The 19,937-nt window shown below is 45.5% G+C and overlaps 1 protein-coding gene across 1 annotated transcript in view; it reads left to right on the forward strand.

Moving 5' to 3' along the window:
• The window catches only part of LOC126528316 (thiopurine S-methyltransferase-like), a 50,357-nt gene that overhangs the window by 19,072 nt on the left and 11,348 nt on the right, over nucleotides 1-19,937 (forward strand). The window contains exons 5-8 of the mRNA XM_050176197.3: nucleotides 7,431-7,483; nucleotides 10,454-10,528; nucleotides 13,594-13,679; nucleotides 16,911-16,955. Of these exons, the coding sequence (XP_050032154.1) occupies nucleotides 7,431-7,483; nucleotides 10,454-10,528; nucleotides 13,594-13,679; nucleotides 16,911-16,955 (259 nt within the window). The remainder of the gene's footprint in view (nucleotides 1-7,430; nucleotides 7,484-10,453; nucleotides 10,529-13,593; nucleotides 13,680-16,910; nucleotides 16,956-19,937) is intronic.

Here is a 19,937-nt window from a genome sequence, read left to right on the forward strand (position 1 = left end):
CTTATTTTCTTAAACAATTTAAAAGAAATTTGCACAGCTAATGTGTTTTTACCAGCTGATTTCAGTAATGCAATTATTTTATTCCTACGAAAAATATTTTGTAGGCTATCCAAAAATGGATGTTCTGTGTTTAGGCCCTAATGAGGTAATTAACAGCAACTTGCACAGTAACGTACAGCACACTGAATCTATGCTGATTGTTCATAGTGTTTAGAATCTCACCGATGCCACCGGTTGTTGTGAATCGCACCGCTGGCACGAGTTGTTGCAAACTCAGCGCTGACGCCCGTTGTTGCAAATGGGTCGCAAGCCCCAAGGGTAGCGTTGGCCTGGCGGCCTGGGGCACTGGAAGCATCCGAAGGTCCCGGCAAAGCATGAGTCGACTGGTAACAGAACAACTTGTTTATTCTAACATCGCAAAAGAGCGGGCGGTCAGGTCGACCGAAGTGGAGAGACGGGAGAGCACGTAACTCAACAGAAGAAATCGGAGCCTCTCTCTTGGCGTCCGGGGGCAGCTGCTCTTATACTTTCGCAGTTGAGGGCAAGAAGGAAGACCTCGTGACGAGACCACGTGACGGCGGGTACGGACGAGCTGAGATACATGTTGAGACGAGTGTAGTGACTCAACCACCGGCCGGGCGCCGGACAGACCTCCTCGCTTCACACTTGGGGAGCTCCTCTCCCCGGCTGCCGCGCTTTGACAAGCGTGGGCACACACACACACACGCACACACGAAGACACGTGGCACTGAAACACGCCTGGACGCGCTTGGCGGGGAGACTGCGGGAGCTCCGAACGGGCCAAAATGTCCGCCGCTTTGAACGAAGCTCCGGCGTCCGTTGCATCCGCGCCGGCTATACCGCGCGTTGTAGGCGAAACGTAACAGACCGCCCCGCCGGGGGAAGGAGATCCCGATGGTCAGGGGACTGCATCCGCTGTCCGGAGGGATGTCGCTCGATGATGCTCATAACCGAAGTCGGGCGTCCGTCGGCGTTTCTTGAGCGCAGCGCACGGAGAAGGCCTCGTTCTCTCGTTCAGGTTCACACAGGACACTGCAATGTGACTTCGGGAGAGTTGACATTTTTGTTCTCGTTCCCGGCAAGCGTTAGAACTACGCCGAAAGTCAACCGCTCAGTCAGCAAGCACGGCACAACCCTCACTAAGCCCTGCCAGGCTCTTTCCCCTTTTATACTACTGCCTAGTTCCTTACAGTAGTTTAGCAGCACTCAGAACGCGTCCACAAATCGGAAAATTGCACTAGAAAGCACGTCATCACTTTGAAACACTACACAAAAGCAATATGTTAAAAATCCTGCCTCAGGAAGAAAAACATCAGTACCAAACAATTTTGAGGCTGATTCCCACGTTAGGGGCTTCGACTTAAGCCATCGGCGTTACCGTTGAGACTCCCCTTTTTGTAACGCACCTCAAAGGAATGTTGTTGCAAAGCGAGGCTCCAGCGCAGGAGGCGGCCATTTGTGGAAGAGATAGTCTGCAGCCATTGGAGAGGGCAGTGATCCGTCTCGAAGCATGCGAAGCGGAGAACGCAGCGAGCGACCGTACACTAGCTCAGCTGGCGAAAACCCCGTAGCCGCATGCGGCGCGGTCTTTAATGCCAACGTCACCCCAGGCAGACACAGCTCCCAGTCAGTTTGTTGTTCAAACCACAATGCTCTCCACACGCGCTTCATGACGGAGTGGAGCTTCTCAACGGAATTCGACTGTGGGTGGTACACTGAGCTGTCTAACAGCTTTACCCCACACCTTTCGAGAAAGGCTGTCGTCAAAGGGCTAGTAAACACTGTGCCCTGATCTGATTGGATTTCCGCAGGAAAACCAACTCGCGCAAATATGGACAGTAGTGCATTGACTATCTCAACAAAGCTGAGTTCTTTAAGCGGCACTGCTTCAGGGAACTTTGTCGCTGGGCAGATCACAGTCAAAATGTGTCTGTACCCCGTGGCTGTTACCGGCAGAGGTCCCACTGTATCAATAACGAGCCGTCTAAAAGGCTCCGTAATGATAGGTACCAACTTCAACGGCGCCCTCGATTTGTCCCCTGGTTTGCCCACCCGCTGACAGGTGTCGCATGTCTTCACAAAGTGGTCTGCGTCCCGAAAACACCCTGGCCAATAGTACTCTTGCAAGAGACGGTCCTTAGTTTTCTTAACTCCTAGGTGTCCGGACCACGAACCCCCATGCGACAAGCGCAGCAGATCCTGACGATAGCATTGAGGCACGATCAGCTGATCGAACTCCACTCCTCTGCGGTCTAGATACTTCCGGTACAGGACCCCACCTCTTTCCACAAAGCGAGCATTTTTCTTGGCGATACCTTCCTTGACAATGTAGCGGATGTTTTCTAGGCTGCCATCCTTCTTTTGCTCGGCTATCAAAGCCGACCGGCTGACTTTTAGCAACCTATTAAGTCCATCTGACGTAGGCGCGATGAGCAAATCTGCAGATAGCTCTTCTAACTTTCCCGTGTCGGGCATTTCCTCTCCAGTATCTGGTGCCTTCAACGCTACAGGCTCAATTTTATTCAGTTCGGGCGTGCTCTGAATATCAGCTTGCTGCGCTTCTGACTCTTTCTCATTGTTCGACAACGTCGGCCCCGCAACTACTGCCTTTGCAGCGAGCTCCCGAACCTTCGATCTGGTTAAGGCCTGAACGCTAGCCTCACGAAACAAAAGCCCCTTCTCGCGCAGGAGGTGATCGGACCTGTTCGAAAATAGGTACGGGTACTGGGGGGGCAGCATAGATGACACTGCGGCCTCCGTCTCAAGCGCTCCGAAAGGTCCTTCAATGAGCACTTTTGCTACGGGCAGACACACGCTATGAGCTTCCACGGCTTGCTTGATCCATGCGCACTCGCCCGTGAACATATCGGGTTCTACGTAAGAGGGGTGAACTACATCCATCGTAGCTGCGGAATCGCGAAGCACTCGGCACTCTTTCCCGTTCACGAGGAGGTCTCGCATGTAAGGCTCGAGAAGCTTCATGTTCTCGTCAGTGCTGCATAATGACAAAAACACGACTTTTGTTTTTGTTTCTGGACACTGCGCCGAAAAGTGACCCGGCTTCTGGCACGTATAACACACGCGCGCTTGCCTCGTCTCGAACCTCTTTCTGCGTTCGGCTTCGGTTGCCGCCGTCTCCTTACGTTCGGTCGGACTGCTTTCACTCGCATCCGCACTACGTGTGTCCCCCTTTGCTCTCATGGGCGTGAACTTCGGCCTCTCAAACTTGGAGCCAAATTCACCCTTTTGACCGTCCTTAGCTCCGCGAGCCCGACGCGTCACAAACTCCTCGGCTAGCTCGGCGGCTCTAGCCACCGTACTAACGTCTGGCCTATCCAAGACCCAGTACCGCACGTTCTCAGGTAACCGACTATAAAACTTTTCTAGCCTGAAACACTGCAGAACTTTCTCGTGGTCACCAAACGCTTTCTCTTCTTTGAGCCACTCCTGCATGTTTGACATTAGCCTGTAGGCAAACTCTGTATATGACTCACTTTTGCCTTTCTCATTTTCCCGAAACTTCCGACGGAACGCCTCCGCTGACAGCCTGTACTTTTTTAGCAGACTCGATTTCACTTTGTCGAAATCCTCGGCCTCCTCTCTCTGCAAGCGAGCGACTACGTCGGCCGCCTCGCCGGGTAGCAAAGTGAGCAAGCGCTGTGGCCACGTTTCCCGAGAGAACCCCTGCTTCTCGCACGTTCGCTCAAAGTTAACCAGGAACAAACCAATGTCCTCTCCAAGCTTAAACGGCCGCATCAGGTCAGTCATTTTGAACGATACTCGTTCTCCTGCACCGTGTGCCTGACTTCCATTACGAGCGCGTTCCATCTCTACCTCGAGACGCTTCATTTCCAAAGCGTGTTGACGGTCGCGCTCTTCTTTTTCTTTTTGTTCTTTTCGTTCGCGCTCCTGTTTCTCTTTTTGCTCTTGAAGTTCGCGCTCCTGTCTTTTTGCCCGCTCCTCAATGGTCTCAAGGCATTCCGACAGCTCGTCATCCTCAGCTTCTAACTCAAGAATAGCCCTTAGCAGTTCCGGTTTTCTGAGTTTGTCTGAGACATCCAGACCCAACTCTCTTGCAAGCTCCAGCAATTTCGGTTTGCGCAACGACTTCAAATCCATGGCTGCTCTGAATGCTGCTTTCTCTACTGCCTACTATTGTCTTGCCGCAAACTAACCCGGCAGCAACGACAACCACAATTACCAGCTCTGTTTCTGACACTAACAAAAGCCTGGCAAAACTCAGTAGAAGAAAGTCCCGCACTCACCAAACCTCGCAGCCAAGAATTCAGCGCAGTCGTTCCGCTGCAGGCAACCAGTCATCACACAGGGCTCGTTGCACTGCTCCCGGATGGCCGTTTTGCTGCTCAGCATACAGTCAACCGCATATCTTCGCTGCTGGCCTCCGTTGTCGCGATCTCACCGCTACCAGCCAGTTGTTTGAATCTCACCGATGCCACCGGTTGTTGTGAATCGCACCGCTGGCACGAGTTGTTGCAAACTCAGCGCTGACGCCCGTTGTTGCAAATGGGTCGCAAGCCCCAAGGGTAGCGTTGGCCTGGCGGCCTGGGGCACTGGAAGCATCCGAAGGTCCCGGCAAAGCATGAGTCGACTGGTAACAGAACAACTTGTTTATTCTAACATCGCAAAAGAGCGGGCGGTCAGGTCGACCGAAGTGGAGAGACGGGAGAGCACGTAACTCAACAGAAGAAATCGGAGCCTCTCTCTTGGCGTCCGGGGGCAGCTGCTCTTATACTTTCGCAGTTGAGGGCAAGAAGGAAGACCTCGTGACGAGACCACGTGACGGCGGGTACGGACGAGCTGAGATACATGTTGAGACGAGTGTAGTGACTCAACCGCCGGCCGGGCGCCGGACAGACCTCCTCGCTTCACACTTGGGGAGCTCCTCTCCCCGGCTGCCGCGCTTTGACAAGCGTGGGCACACACACACACACGCACACACGAAGACACGTGGCACTGAAACACGCCTGGACGCGCTTGGCGGGGAGACTGCGGGAGCTCCGAACGGGCCAAAATGTCCGCCGCTTTGAACGAAGCTCCGGCGTCCGTTGCATCCGCGCCGGCTATACCGCGCGTTGTAGGCGAAACGTAACAATAGCGTGTCGTAAGCTATACGTCGTTGTTTTAGGCCCATTCCTGAGGAATGTTATATGTTGTCAAACTTAGTCATAAAAAATGCCCACTTTGTTAACAGGAAAGTATTGGGTTGGGAATTTGTTGCGACTAAGGTTGACAACCTATAACTTCCCTTTAAAATGGCCTAAAACACTAATTTACAGCTTACAACACACTATGAACATTCAGCATTGATTCCATGTGCTGTACATTGCCATACAAGTTGCTGTTAACTAATTAGGCCTTAAAGGGGATCCTGTTTTGGATATCATAAAAATATTTATCATAGAAAAAAATTAATAAATTTTTGAGGTCAGCTGGTGAAAATAGATTCACTGTGCAAATTTTATTCAAATTGTTTAAAAAATAAGAAAGCTTTTTTGAACTGCCTCATCTCGCCTTAGAGTGCAGCAGTTTCAAACATGCCTCTACATGAAGCAGGCAGTGTGCATGTATTTTAGGAAGTGTCCTATCATTTCTATTTAACCCTCTGAGGGTCAGTGACATGAATATACGGCACCGTGAACAAGTCTGAACTGCTCGATGCCGTACATTTACGGCGCCGTCTGTACATTTAAAACGCGTGCCAATTTTCCAACTTTTTCTTTTCTGGCATGTGCTGCCATTATGTGGGAATACAGGGAGTCTTTTTCTCGCGCCTCCCTTTCTCGGTTTTCGTTGCACGGTTTGTTTTAGAGCTAGTTTGCTCTGGTGCGTCTATATACTACCGCTTGTGCATTGGCGCACACGGGCGGGTGGCAGTTTGGGTTTTGTTCCACGGGCGGTTTTGGCTTCTTGTGCTTGCAAAACTGATGGCTATTACTTTACTAATCGCTCAAAAGGCGACCGCCTGTTTCTCGCTGATTTAGTGCTCACAGAGATGCGCATAGGAAGGATGCCGCCGTGCATGCGTTTCCTCTTCTTCCCTTTTTTTTTTGGAGACTCTAGAACTAATTGCCTCTGGTTGGCGATAAGATGAAGATTAGCGGAAGTTTGTCCCACATTTTGCTTTTTTGACGGGCACACAAGCACACAGTTTTCTTGAGTGCGCTCACCTACGCAGTTCGATTACGCTATGGACATAAATATTAGTGTAAGAGCAGGAACATTTGACACTTGCAAAATATTCTCGTGTGTGCATTTTCTAAGCCTTATGTGTATAACAGTGCATAAAATTTTTAATTCTTATAAGTCTATTTCCTTTTTTTATTGTTGTCATTCATGAATAAACAGTACATATATACCAATGCAAAATATATTTTTCTCACTTTACGGTCACCCTAGAAAAATTACGGTAAATTTCTTTTTTTTTTTGAAATTGGTCCTTCAGAAGAATTGGAATCTGCAATAAATAAATCGACCCTGGGCGGTTGCCTGTGGCAAAAAAAGAAAAAGTCGACCCTCAAAGGGTTCACTTGTTTCTTGTGGTTTCAGTGTATAGTGGTGCCAGACGCAGAAAATATGTTCGTTCCTTGTCTTTAGTGAGTACACTTAATCCAGTCTCATGGCCTGTTGTTTCCGCTTCTTTGGCAAAAGCGCTAGAGGCACGCATCATTTCCAGACGTCATACTCGTCATGCTGCGTGACGTGTTTCTTGAAATGTAGCCAGTTTCACCATTGCATGATACTTGTATTTGAATTCACATTGGCCCTAACATATGTTGTAAACTCTAATTGGGGTGTTGTACAGTTTTCAGTCAGGTGCACACTTTTGCAGTCTTTGGCTAAGTACATTAGTCTGAGGGTAGCTAAACATTTATACTCGGTACCAGCGTAGAAATTAAGCATAAGCTCTGCCTACAAAGCAGCACTGCACGTTCCATGTGTGCCTATGGGTTCTGCAAAAATTTCCAAAAGGAGCTGATATTGAAAAAAAGTTGGCCTGTACTGTGACGTCACTGAAATGAGGGAATCTGATTGGCCGGTGCGTTTGTACAAGTTCTTCTTGATTTGGACAGTGGCGTACCTGCCATGGCAATTATTTGGTAGTCACTGACCTTAGGCTTCTCAAGGCCCATGCACTATAAAGATTGGGGAACCCTGGCGAAGGGAACTCCGTCATACAGCTTTTTGTGCTTACCAGCCACAAGCAATTTGGCTTGGGAACTTTTGTTGCAGCTATCGCATTTATTCTCGGTTTTTAGTAGCCAATTTTAGAATTTTACCCTGGCCAAACGGGACTGCAAGTTTCGAGCAGCGATATCACTATGATTTCCATTTACACCTTTCTCTTTCAGCGAAATAAGTTTCTGTGTCTCCCTTTCTGATCATTGCAGACTCTTGACCACCGTTTGCAGATATTTGTCTGCAGCATATTCGAATTCAACAGGTGAGTTCTTCCCCAGTGAGCTGAGGCGCGAAGATTTTCTGATTTTATTGCTATAGAGATTGAACGGACACTCGAGGTTCATTGGCACCCTCGTGCCTTCATGGTGTCGAAGTCACACGCACAGCTCACGCGCAGGGGTTTAAAAGGTTTTCAGAGATGCAAGCGACGCACAGTGCATCTGGTTGGAAAAGTCATGAAGCCAAGTAGACGCACCCTCACCCTCCCCTCAGTCAGCTCGGCAGCGTAGCCAAGGCAGTGTTCTGCCTACCACTGCTGGCATGAGCATTACACACACGCATGCTAGCTTTCCCGCTGAATATCTGCGTGCACGCACTGGTCTGGGTGGAACAGACAGTACATGTCATGCTAAAACTAACCGTACTCATTTCACTGGGCGCTGACAAACAGTGACGGTTTTATTATGTTTATTCCAATACTTTCAGTGCCCGTAGGCACTACAGAAGGGAATGGCAACAAAAGATCAAAAGTACACTGTTACGTGATGAAGTAGCTGCAGCATACAACAGTCATTGATGACTGCTTTAAATACGGAAATGTTAATGACGTTGGCGGTGGAGGTAGGGAAGTGGCTCCAATTAGTCACCGTCTTCAGGATAAATGAATAAACAAACTAGTTCTACAAAGAGAGAGCGCCTACTAGGACATTAGAGGGCTCACAAAGTAGTTCCGGTCCTTCATTATCAAAGATTTTATAAAATAACAATAAATAGAACATTTTCCTGCATAAGAGGTGGTTAGGAAGGTGTAAAGATGCTTTCTATGGACAGCACACTTGAAAGCCTTGGGTAATTAGATATGGTTATGCACAGATTCAGTTTGAATAATAAAATACTTGTCATTTGGATCCCGCACCACGTGCGCATGTTCGAGCTTGGAGCATACAAATCTTTTATGCAGTGTTAGCTTTAGTGGTGATGGTGCTCTTGCGAAGTTGTGATGTAAGCAACTTAACATTCTGTTAGCATTATTGACCGCGTAATTAATGCGAGTTTGCCGGGAAATATTAGAATTTATGTGCGTTCCTGGATATTTATGCCAAGTTACTTCATATAGCTCAGAACCACCAGTGTTATAAAGAGGAAGACTAGGAGAAGGTGCTTTGCAAGATATTCTCATCGATTTACATTCTTTAGGGTTAAAAAACAATTGCCTAACACTGCACCAGTTAGTGACCGTGTTAAGGTCAGACTGAAGTACAGAAGATTCTGAGTCAGAGGACATTACATGGTTAATTACAAAATCATCATCATATAATCTAATAGGTGGCTGAAAAATGTTAAGCAAGTTGTTAACACAAATTAGAAAGAGAAGGGGCCCAAGAATAAAACCCCAAAGTGAAATGAACAAGGAGAGGAATTTCATTCATTAGTGGTTACATATTTTGTTCTCTGATCCAGAAAATTTTAAATCCAGCTATAATGGTTGATGTTTAATTTACTTAGTTTAAACGAAGTAGTTGGTGACCAGCAAGGACAAATGCTTTGGGAAAATAGAGAAACGTGTAGTCAGTGAGGTCTCCATTGTCATAAGTAGAGGAAAGATCATTTGTAAAACAAACTGGCATTTCACAAGGGAGTGATTTTCTTAAGCCATGCCGACCTGGCCTGAAAAATGAGTTGGCTTTCACAAAGTTAACTAGGTGTGAGTAGATGATGCATTCTAATAGCTTGCTGGTTAGTAATATAGGTTAGTTGTTGCTCACTCCTTTGGAACATGTGGCAGCCCTCCCGGTTCGGCTGCTCTCTGCTGCTGCTGACAAGCGGCAACACAAATTTGAGCTAGTGCTACCTTGGCAGCAGCTAAGGCTTTCCTGTACATGAAGACAACTTTGCATTTTTTTTGCTTTAAAACCAGGCAAGTAATTGCGCCAAGTGTTACATTGAATGATCAGGACATAAAAATGTGACCCTTCTGACATATTTTAGCAAGAACAAAGCAGCAGTAAGAGCAACATCATATTTCTATGATCTTAAGAGAAAGACACACAACTCTATACTGTGGCCTTTGAGGGTTGAGAAATAGATTGTTGACAACTACAGAATTCTTAGTCGTTTCGTCATCTACTTTAACCTTAGAAGGCTTTGTTAACTAAGTGTCCAGAAAGCTTTTTTTGCATAACTGGGATGTTATCTTGTTATAGTATGCTCCTGGTTTCCGCACATTAGTGCACAACTACAAAAACTAATGCTCTTTCAATATAGCCATAATAACTTTTAATGCTTCTCATATCTTTGGACTCCATCAGTCAAATACTACTCTCTGCACGGTTTTAGGCCTCCTCCATCTTTTCTTTGTCCTTACTGACTGTGCGTGAACCTGCGCCATTGTACTTATGCGATGCGATAATTGTAATGCACTGTGCATCATTGCACTCTATTTTGTTATGGGCATTGCCTGTAAGATCATTGTGTTATGTCGCCTGACCTTGGAGCACATTGGTGGAGTTGTTTTGTTTCCCGCAATCAGACATCACTATCTCCTTGGCAGTTCTTGAATTGGTTAATTTTCTGTCTGGCCGGAGGCATTGCTTAGTTGCGAGATGTAAGGAAATCCTGCCAATAGCAGTGTTTATCAGTGCATTGCTGTAAGCATGATTGGTAGCAGGGATTTCTCGAAGTCCAAGGAAGGGGCAAGTGGGCCTTGTGAGCCAAGTTTTGCGCTGTCAGCTGCATGCAGAAGAATCATGTCTGGCCCCGATACTGAAGAGAGCAATGTCTATCAGCTGATGAGGTTATCATATTGAAAAGAAGGAATGCTCCAGGGTCCCCTGGATACTTGGCTTCTGTCATTGCTGTTATAGACTATTAGACGTGCGTGCACACTTCCTGTTTCTAATTTGAAGAGTTAAAAAAATTGTGCTCATGTTATTTTGCTAGGGTTCAAGCTGTATACCAACTGCCCGATCCTGGCAATACTATGGCTTTAATAGTGCACCGTGTTTTACTGCAGAGACTGCGCTGGAACAATGGACATTGTTTGGGACAGGGGTGCCCTCGTAGCTGTCAACGATGACGAGCGTCCAAGGTAAGTCTGAGGCAACAGAGATTCCTTTTGCACAATTATTGGGTTAATCTCCACTTCATAATATGATTGGTTGTTTTTTTTACTGTATTTGCCCTCTTTTTTTGGCAGTTTAGAATAGCTGCATTGTCTTCCCGTGGTTATCACACCATTGCATTCTGATAATTTGTAACTTATACTCTGAGTAATATGTGCACTTTGTGTCTGCACAATTGTGTCATGCAGTTGTGTCCTATGAAAGGTTTAAATTGACGTTGAAAGCTGTTGTCGCTGATGTGACTGAAATCTAGTCATGCCATGTGACAGCTGTCCAGTGGCTCCCTGGCCTCAACCATATGTCTGTAACAAGAAATAATCATTGCTGTGTCATTGTTGCGATGAATTTGCTACCAGGTCTTAATGCCATGCGGGTCACCGAACCTGTCCAGCTGTGGATCATCTGCATTGGGAAATGATCATCATTGTGCCTTCGCGACTGTGATTAAACAAAAAATAAAAGTTGAATGAAAGCACTGTCACTAGTGTCAAAACTGGGAACGTCTCTGAAGATGGACACTGCATCCATTCATGACAGTCGGAGTAGTGGATACAGCTCTCACCGACAAGTTGTTTCTTAGAGTGCAGCTCTCAGGCGGCCGTTCCTGCATTGAGCGTTGGCGTTCCTCGGCGTAACCGAGCAAACGAGCACAGCGAAAAACGAGAGTGAACGTGGAGTGCGGTGAGGGATGAAAGATGGTGATAGCGAGGAGGAAAGTGGAGGAGGAGGGCGCAGCGGGACTGTGAGGCAGAAAGCGGAGGAGGAAGGTATGGCGAAAGCGTGAGAAGAAAAGTGCAGTGCCGTGGCAAGGCCGGCTCTGCGGCGATGGCCGCTATGAGATGGCACCAGAGTAGCATGCAGTGAGCGCGTCCACGGACACCATATATGGAAGCAACGCATTGCGTGAGTGGAGGTCTGTCTGTGGCGGCTGCTGTGAATTGTGCCCGTGCGCTGCCTCTTGCAATCTCCCGATTAGTGAGGAAGTCGTGCCACACTTCGGTCTGTTTGCAACGTGCCACGTGAGACAGATTGTCCGCGCCAGCCAGTACATTGTGAAATGAAAACGTATATAGAGCAGCACTCAAATTTTGCGTTGGGGAGTATCGTAATCAGTGAAATTTTTTGTCCAGTTTCGTTTGCCTTTAGCTTATAATTTCCACAGTTCAATTAAAAGCAACAAATAATTTCTCGTATGCTTTCCTTAGCTTCCTTATTTGTTGGCTACATATGGTCGTGACTAACAAAAACCAGTTCCCTTGATCGAGTGGATGTTATGGGTGTTACTATAAGTTGGAGTGCGTAGAAACATTGACCTAAGAATTCTTCATCTGCAGCATGTTGTGATAGTCATCCAGGCTTGCGATGGTCAGTGCAGACCCATCTCAATAATTAAATAATTAGCTTATTTTCATAATTTAGCTTGCCTGAAGGCTTTACAGAGAAAGACAAGGACATGTATGGGTATTAGTGGCTGTATTGAATTATACTTGGAGATGGCAGTGATGGAGGCAGGGAGTTGTCACTGCTCTGAGCCTTTTGATGCAAGTGAGTTGAAATAAATATTAGTGTGACAAAGAAACTCGCCAACTTTTTATGAGTTATTAATACATGGTCAAGCAGTGATCAAACAAGCTTGAGCTGACCTGATGAAAGTATGTGTACTGTCAAAGGACTCGATAAATTATAATTTTTTCTACAGGAAACTGGTAAGGTTTAAGCAATTCCAACAACACAAGCAACATGTGGATTGTCGTGCCTTAGATTGCAATGGTCTCTACCCAAGTGTTGGCCCATCTGTGCATCACTGAATCGTTTTGTTGGCTGTACTGCTTATATGGATATCAGGAGCACGAGTGCAGCACCTTGCAGACAGAACTTGTCAAAACCATATTTATGCAGTTGCACAAAGATTGCTGAGCACCATTAGCCATATTTGTGCGAGTGTATGAATACAATATTCCAGTCATTGGCAATCAAAGTGTAAAGGCAGTATGAAGTAGAAACATTTGGATTTGGCATATACTCAGTGAACAAAAAACAATAAGCATAAGGTTAAGAGACAGGAGACATCAGTATGGTTTAGAGAGCAAACTTCAATTAGCTGGTTTTCTAGGTGACATAAAGGGAAAAAATTGAGTTATGCGGGCCCTGTAATATGTGGTGCGGATGACCGGTGTTGCATTAAAGTCACAGAATGGGAAGCGCAGTCGAGGACGGCAGACAACTAGGGGGTCTGATAAAACTAGACAATTCTAGGGCATAGGATGGTGTCAGCTGGCACAAGACAGGGATAATTAGGGACTGCAGGAAGAGGTGTACATCATGAGTAGGCGATGACAATGGATTCAGGTTTTATAGACAGTAGATCGTGCGCCTGACGTGCTTGCTTTGGCTGCCATGCATCACTGCCGTAGTTTTGGAACCAGTCGAGTGTACTCTTACTTACACTCTGCAATGAACTGGAAGCTAGGGCACATGTCAGCCAATCGGCAGTGAGAGCTGACTGTGTGCTTCAGAGAAGGTAAACTGGCTTGTCCATTCTGCACCACCGATACCCTGGAGAAGCTTTTATTCAGTCGACATTGTGCAACGGGTGATCAACATTGGACAGCGGAGGAATGTTATTCCTGGTTTCCTATTCTGATTGGCTGACATGCACCATAGCTTTCGTTATACTTCGCGGGATCATTAAATGGAGTGTATGTGGAGTTGGAGTTAAAAAGGACTAATTTCAGTCTCACCGTGAGGTTATTCACTGGCTTTGTGTGTTTTGAGGTTTGGTTTGCTGCAGCGAGTGCTTCAGTGATCCTGTTTCATTCGACATAAGCTAAGGGTAGCAAGATGCCACACATTATCGGGCATCGCAGGTATTCCATCCCTGTTGGAGGTTTGTTAATGGAGAACATTTGCATGTGCAGTATGCATGTTTGTTTTAAAGTTCTTGCTGTGAAGTTTGTACTAGAAAATGAGGCCAGAGCTTAAAAAAAGAAGGGTTGCACTGTGCACTTACTTTTTTTGTCGACTTTTGCAGGTATGCAAATGTCATCAAGTCTCTTCTGTCACCTGGCTTTTCCTACGGACTTTGCACAGTCGTGTATGATGACCCATCATTCAAAGGTCAGTTCTTTAGTCCTGTCAGAGTCTCTTAACGCTTTTATGGTCATGAAACTTCTCCGTAACGCCATGGGAGAGCTTCATATGTTGACCGCGCCTTCCGCGAGGTGGCGCTAGGGGTCCTATGGGGGCAACGACGAAAGTGCACGAGCGTGTGGCGTGTGTGCAGCCGGGCTAACCTGAGGTGCCGAAGACTTGCTGTGGGACGGGCTCAAGGAGTGTCCGAAAAATCAGACGAGAGGTAGCAAGGTGTCCGAACTTTCGGCAGTTGTTATAAATTATGGTCTATAGGGAGAATTGCGGTGCCACAATGCAGACCGAATAATCGAGCATGTCCGAATTTTAGGAGTCTGAAAAATTAGTCGGCGACTGTATTTACTTGAACGAGTTGCATCGCAACACATCTGCGTGCGACAAGCTGAGTATCAGGTTCACTTCTAGTATTTTAATAACGGATCATATGTAGCTCATTTACAGTGAAAGGAGAAGCGACAAGGAGGTAGGCTGGATAAAAAAAAATTAAATTATGGGGTTTCACGTGCCAAAACCACTTTCTGATTATGAGGCACGCCGTAGTGGAGGACTCCAGAAATTTCGACCACCTGGGGTTCTTTAACGTGCACCTAAATCTAAGCACACGGGTGTTTTCGCATTTTGCCCCCATCGAAATGCGGCCACCGTGGCCGGGATTCGATCCCGCGACCTCATGCTCAGCAGCCTAACACCAGAGCCACTGAACAACCACGGCGGGTGTAGGCTGGAAGTAGACTACAGTAAAACCTCGTTAATACACACCCGCATAATAAGTAATTCTGGTTTAAGTGCAGTCACGATGAATCCCCTCTCCTGTTGCCATTGAACCTAATGTATTGGCTGACTGCTTAAGCCGCAGTCGCTTAACGCATGCCAAACGATTAGTGCATAGTATTTACTTCATTTTTCAGTGTGTATGAGCATGCAATTGGTGAAATGTTGTGCCCACAGACCATAGATAGCAAAATTGCAGCACACGGGCCTTTCAAGCACTGCAGTCACCGCCGATAGTAACGTCAAAACATGGTAGCCATGATGTGTTTCCCGCTCCAATAGCTTCTGGCGCTTCCATGTCGTCGTCATTGATGACGCCATGGATGCTGGCCCTTCCGTATCCAATGTGACTGTTGCACCGTCACGAGGGCATTTACAGAGAAGTGGGACCTGAAGAAACTGACTCGCAGCCTTACTTTTTTTGAGGATGCCGTTGTCGCTTCAAGGCCACCACGGCGGCAAGTGAAAATCGCAGATTTTTTGCTTCCTGCTCGCAAATAAATCTTGTCTGCGTGTGTGTTTGAGTGAGAAATATAGCATGCTTTTTTGGCTGGTTAGTCTATAGCCACTCATTTGCCATTGTCGGGTAATTAGCATGTCGCTTTGTGCATACCTGTCCATGTTCCTCGCCAACTAAGTATAGTGAAACCTCGTTGAACCATAGTTGGCCGGAGCTTGGGAAAAAGCACATACTAAACGGCAGCACTGCTTAACCAAGATAGCATGAGATCGCCCACTTACCTGTCAAAAACGAAACTCGGAGAGAGTGTGATGAAAGGGGAAAAAACATGCAGTATTTATTTACTTCGCGTGACAAACGTGTTATTTTTGTTTGGTTAATGTGTATGCAAACGTTGCTCACAAGAGCAGTGGAAGCCAGAACACCCTGGTCCTGGCAGAGCCGAGTGAGCATAGCGTGACAACGTGTCCGCTTGACTTTGTCACTTTTGGACACAAACGCACTTTGCGTCTCTGGAGGCCTTCTAATTCTCCACGCATGGACTGTGCATGCATCATCAACAGCAGCACAGGGCACCGACGCCAATGGCAAATACACCTCGAGTGTTCTAACAATTGTTATTGCAGTAAAAACGTAAAATAAAAAGTAAAAGAAAAAGTAAAAGAAATGTCCTTTTCTCCCGACTGCACATGTGTCTGTCAGTCGTAGTGATTGCAGGAACAAAGTGAACCACTGTGTCATGACGTGATGTCATAACCTGCTGGGTGCTAAATGAAAATCGGTTCGTAGAAGCGAGTATTGTAGTAAATTATTTAGGGCGCTCTGACATTTGACAGTTTTTCTCAAGGGTTTAGAGGACCTGAACATTCAACCACCATAAAAAAAAAATGACAAGCTGAGAATGTCATGTCAGTACTGCTTTAGGACAACGGCCAACGAGGCATGCCGTGTTTCCAACATTTATTCAGGAAGATGAAGGTGAATTATTAAGCAGAGTGGCAGCTGCGGCGTTCAGGCACATCATTAGATAATTACTTTACTCGTGACTCGTGAGCTGAGCTTCCAAGATTTGTGGCGGTGTTGTGACACGTGATGACGATAGATGGCGATGATGATGCTGCACTACTCCTTTAAATGGATAAAGTGTTGTTTAGGCCGGTTGTCTCATGCATTGGACAGATGGCTGGTGGACTGTTCAGCCTACAAAATGTGTGCCAAGGGAAGAAGAATTCAGTGGAAGATGGTGGAGGTTTAAATGACTGATGAAATTAGAAAGTCTGTAGGCATAGAACAGAGTTAGCTGCCATAAGACAGTGGTAACAGGAAACCACTGAGAGGGCTTTGTACTTTGCAGGGAGGCCTTTAGTTTCTATACTTTGTTTCATGCATTGCAGGCAACGCTCTGAAATTAGTAATGGGAAAATGAGACATCCACCCAATTGTAGCATTTGCTACAAAGGAAGCTCATATGTATTCCTCAAGAGAAAAGCCTCTCAGCTGAAGAAAAAATTCGTCCTGGTCCGGGACTCGAACCCGGGACCACCGCCTCTCAGGGGCAGCCGCTCTACCATCTGAGCTAACCACGCGGCTAGCAGAGTCCTGGACTAGGGCAAATTTTTATCAACTGCGAGGCTTTTGCGCAATCCGTATGGGTTTCCTTTGTAGCAATTGCTACGATTGGGTCGATGCCTCGTGTTCCCTTAATTAATCACTTCTCTCCACCTTGCGGGTTTCCGCATAACTATTACGTCAAACACCATGAAAGCTAGAGAAGCTGCTCACATTTGCAACCATAAAATAGTGTCATATGGGAAAGGAAGGTACAGGTATGCATCGTGTAATTCGATCAAACTTAAGCTTCTCGCTTTTCTGTCTCAAAATATGACGTACTTATTATCAGATAAGTAAGGATGCCGTTACTAGGTCACTTATCTGTTGTGTAAAGTGAAAATGTGTGTGTTCTGCAGGTTTCCCTCGGAGTGTACCAGATGATGAGGTCGTCAAGCTGTTTGGTGAGCATATCTTATCACTTGCCCTAGAATTTGACACTGCTAGGACAACTACCTTGAATAGAGATCTTTTCTCTTGTCATGTAAAAGCTCCCTACCAGAGTTCTTGCTTCTCACTAACACTGACTAATGTTTCACCTATTTTGTGTAACATTCAGCCACCAAATGGTCAGTGTATTGAGAATCAGCGGTCTTGGCCAGTCCATGTCTTAGTCTACATATGTTAATGTATGTTTTATTAATTTCAAGCATACTGGCAGTCTCAATAGGGGTTATCGTTGAACCTCATTCTAGCGAAGTTACATCCAGCATAAAAATATGTACCGCCATTGTATCTGATATTAGTTACAGGCTTTTCATCATTACCCTCTGATGTTTTAGATCTGCTTCATTATATCTGATAATTTGCTTTATCGGCGTTTGTTACATAAAGGTTAAAATGCATTGTAGGAAGTGCACGAACATAGCAGACATGTTAGGCTTGTGTGAATAAGCAACATTTTCAAATTGCGATTTAATATTATGCTATTTGATATTCATTTTGACTCAAATTTCAGTATGTGAAGTTTACGGAGCATTCGAAACAAACGAATATGCGTATTCGCATATAAGCTGTACCCCTGATTAGAACATACGAAAAGAAAAGTTTGCACGTAAACCCGCAGCAATAACTGCATGCAATGCCCAAATATTTGCAAAACAGTCTCCATTTGCATATGCATGAATCATCCACGTTGTATGTTCAGTGAGCAGTTCTGTTTGCCACCTCGTCGGCGACTCTGACAGTAGAAAACGTTGCTCTAAAGGCGGTTTTACAGCAACACAGTCTATGCTGCCATGAAACTATACCTCGAGCCTTAGTTCGTGCTGCCATGAAGTCACACCGCAAGTCGAAATTTGCGTATAACCCATGCTCTGATTTTATGGCTAACGTTGAAAAAATTTTGGTGCATGTTATGCGTGCAAAAATTGTGGTAAATTTTAAAACATGTATCATTGTCAGCTTCGGTTTTAGTGAGCAAGTCTCATTCAACTGCTCATAGCCAAGGCACATGCAAGTAATGAATTCGTTTGCAGTCGCCTACTGGTTTCTGCATTGGCTCAGTTATTCAAACATACTATTTGTAGCGGCCGTACTAGCTAGGCCTAACACTGGTTAGGTCTAACACTCAAGCAGGTAGTATGGCAGGGGTCGGCAAACTGTCTGGGGAAGAATTTGTTTGCAGTCACCTACTGGTTTCTACACTGGCTCAGTTATTCAAACATACTATTTGTAGTGGCCGTACTAGCTAGGCCTAACAATGGTTAGGCCTATCCTGGCACTGGTTAGGCCTAACACTCAAGGCAGGTATGGCAGGGGTCGGCAAACTGTCGTGGGAAGTTTGCTGCTCATCAATGATTGGACTCCATATCAGACACGTGGGGACTGAGGACTGTAAAAGTAGTAGACGTGCCTACCATGTTTGTCTGTGCGCTTGAAGAATGGAATGGGTTAAGCTTTTGCAGCCAAGGTTGCATTTCACAGTAACACGAAAACTCATGAGAGAACGCAAAATGTTCCTGCAGCCTCAAAAACCACAAAACTTTTAATCAATTTTAATCAAGCACAACAGTGAGCAAGAGTCTGTAAACAATTTTTGTGATCCACTGGAGTTGTAAGAAATGTCAAGCTTGCATTTTGGCATTAAAATATTTGAATAAAAGCACTTTGAAAATAAGTTGACTCCAAAAATGAGCCTGTTTTTTTTTTTTTTTTTTGCAAATAAGGAACCGACTTTTCTTAGATTTGTACATCTGGCCCTTACTTCAAAGTTTTGTGCGAATTCCACAACTATTCGAACTGTTCGAAATTATTCGACACTAATTACTACTCGCTTCGACTTTGCTTCGAACCAGAAAATTTATAGTTGCACAAGTACAGACATAATACATGCAAAACGAGTTGGTACAGAAGTACAAATTTGTTACATTTTATGCAGTGGCATGGCAAGATTATTGGACATGGACGTGCTATATAACAGTGACAAGATGGCAAGTTGGGCTAGTTAGTTCATGTTCATAATAGACAAATCTTGAAGTGCACCAGTACACGCTCAAACAAAGAGCAGAGGAAGCAGACAGGACAATGCTTCACCCACATCTGAACATTTTTATTGGACACAAAGGCTACAAATAGCAATTACACATTTTCTTGTGCAAGCTTCAAGATCTGTCCATCATGTAAAAGTACATGCAGCAAGGCAGGCTTAAATCCATCTCTGTGTTGTAGTTCGTGGTTTTCTAGTAACAATAGGAAATGTGTGTGGTGGGTCGAATAGAAAAAATTCCTAATTGAATGCAAATCTCCGAGAATAATGACGTTTCAACACCAGATTGAATACTGAGTATTTTCTCATTGATAAAGGCTATGGAGCCTCCTTGGTAAAAAAAAAAAGAAGCCTTAGTTGCATCATCCGATAGATGCAATGCTGTTCACATCTGGACGTCTATTCTACTCAGGAATTTGTAATGAGAAACAACTGACCAGTGATCGTATGTGGTGCACAATCAGCATGACAGTAAATAAATACAGGAACACCACATCACCAGGTGTACATAGAGCGCTGTATTAACTCTAGGGAAAGATGGCAAAACTACAAATGAGCCAGTACAAAAAGACATACTTTCTGATCACACACTGAAAGGCAGGTGGGAAGACATACTCTGCTAGACACTGACTGAATGGCATAAATATAAAATGTCTGCTTGGCTACAGTTTGGCTATATCAGATTAATTTATAGTGTCTATACTGTTTGTTAAAGATCCAAACCTAAGCATAAACAAACATGATACAGTAAACCCTCATTAATGCAAACTCTGATATTTAGAAATGTTGCCCAAGCCAAAATGTTTCCCATCCTGGTGTCAACTCCATTAATTTTTCACCCCTTAGCTTCGAGAAAAGTTTTCGCACCGCACTCCGGACGTCCCGAAATCTCGACTGT

The sequence above is a fragment of the Dermacentor andersoni genome, chromosome 9 (genome assembly GCF_023375885.2).
Source record: "Dermacentor andersoni chromosome 9, qqDerAnde1_hic_scaffold, whole genome shotgun sequence".
Lineage (NCBI taxonomy): Eukaryota > Metazoa > Arthropoda > Arachnida > Ixodida > Ixodidae > Dermacentor > Dermacentor andersoni.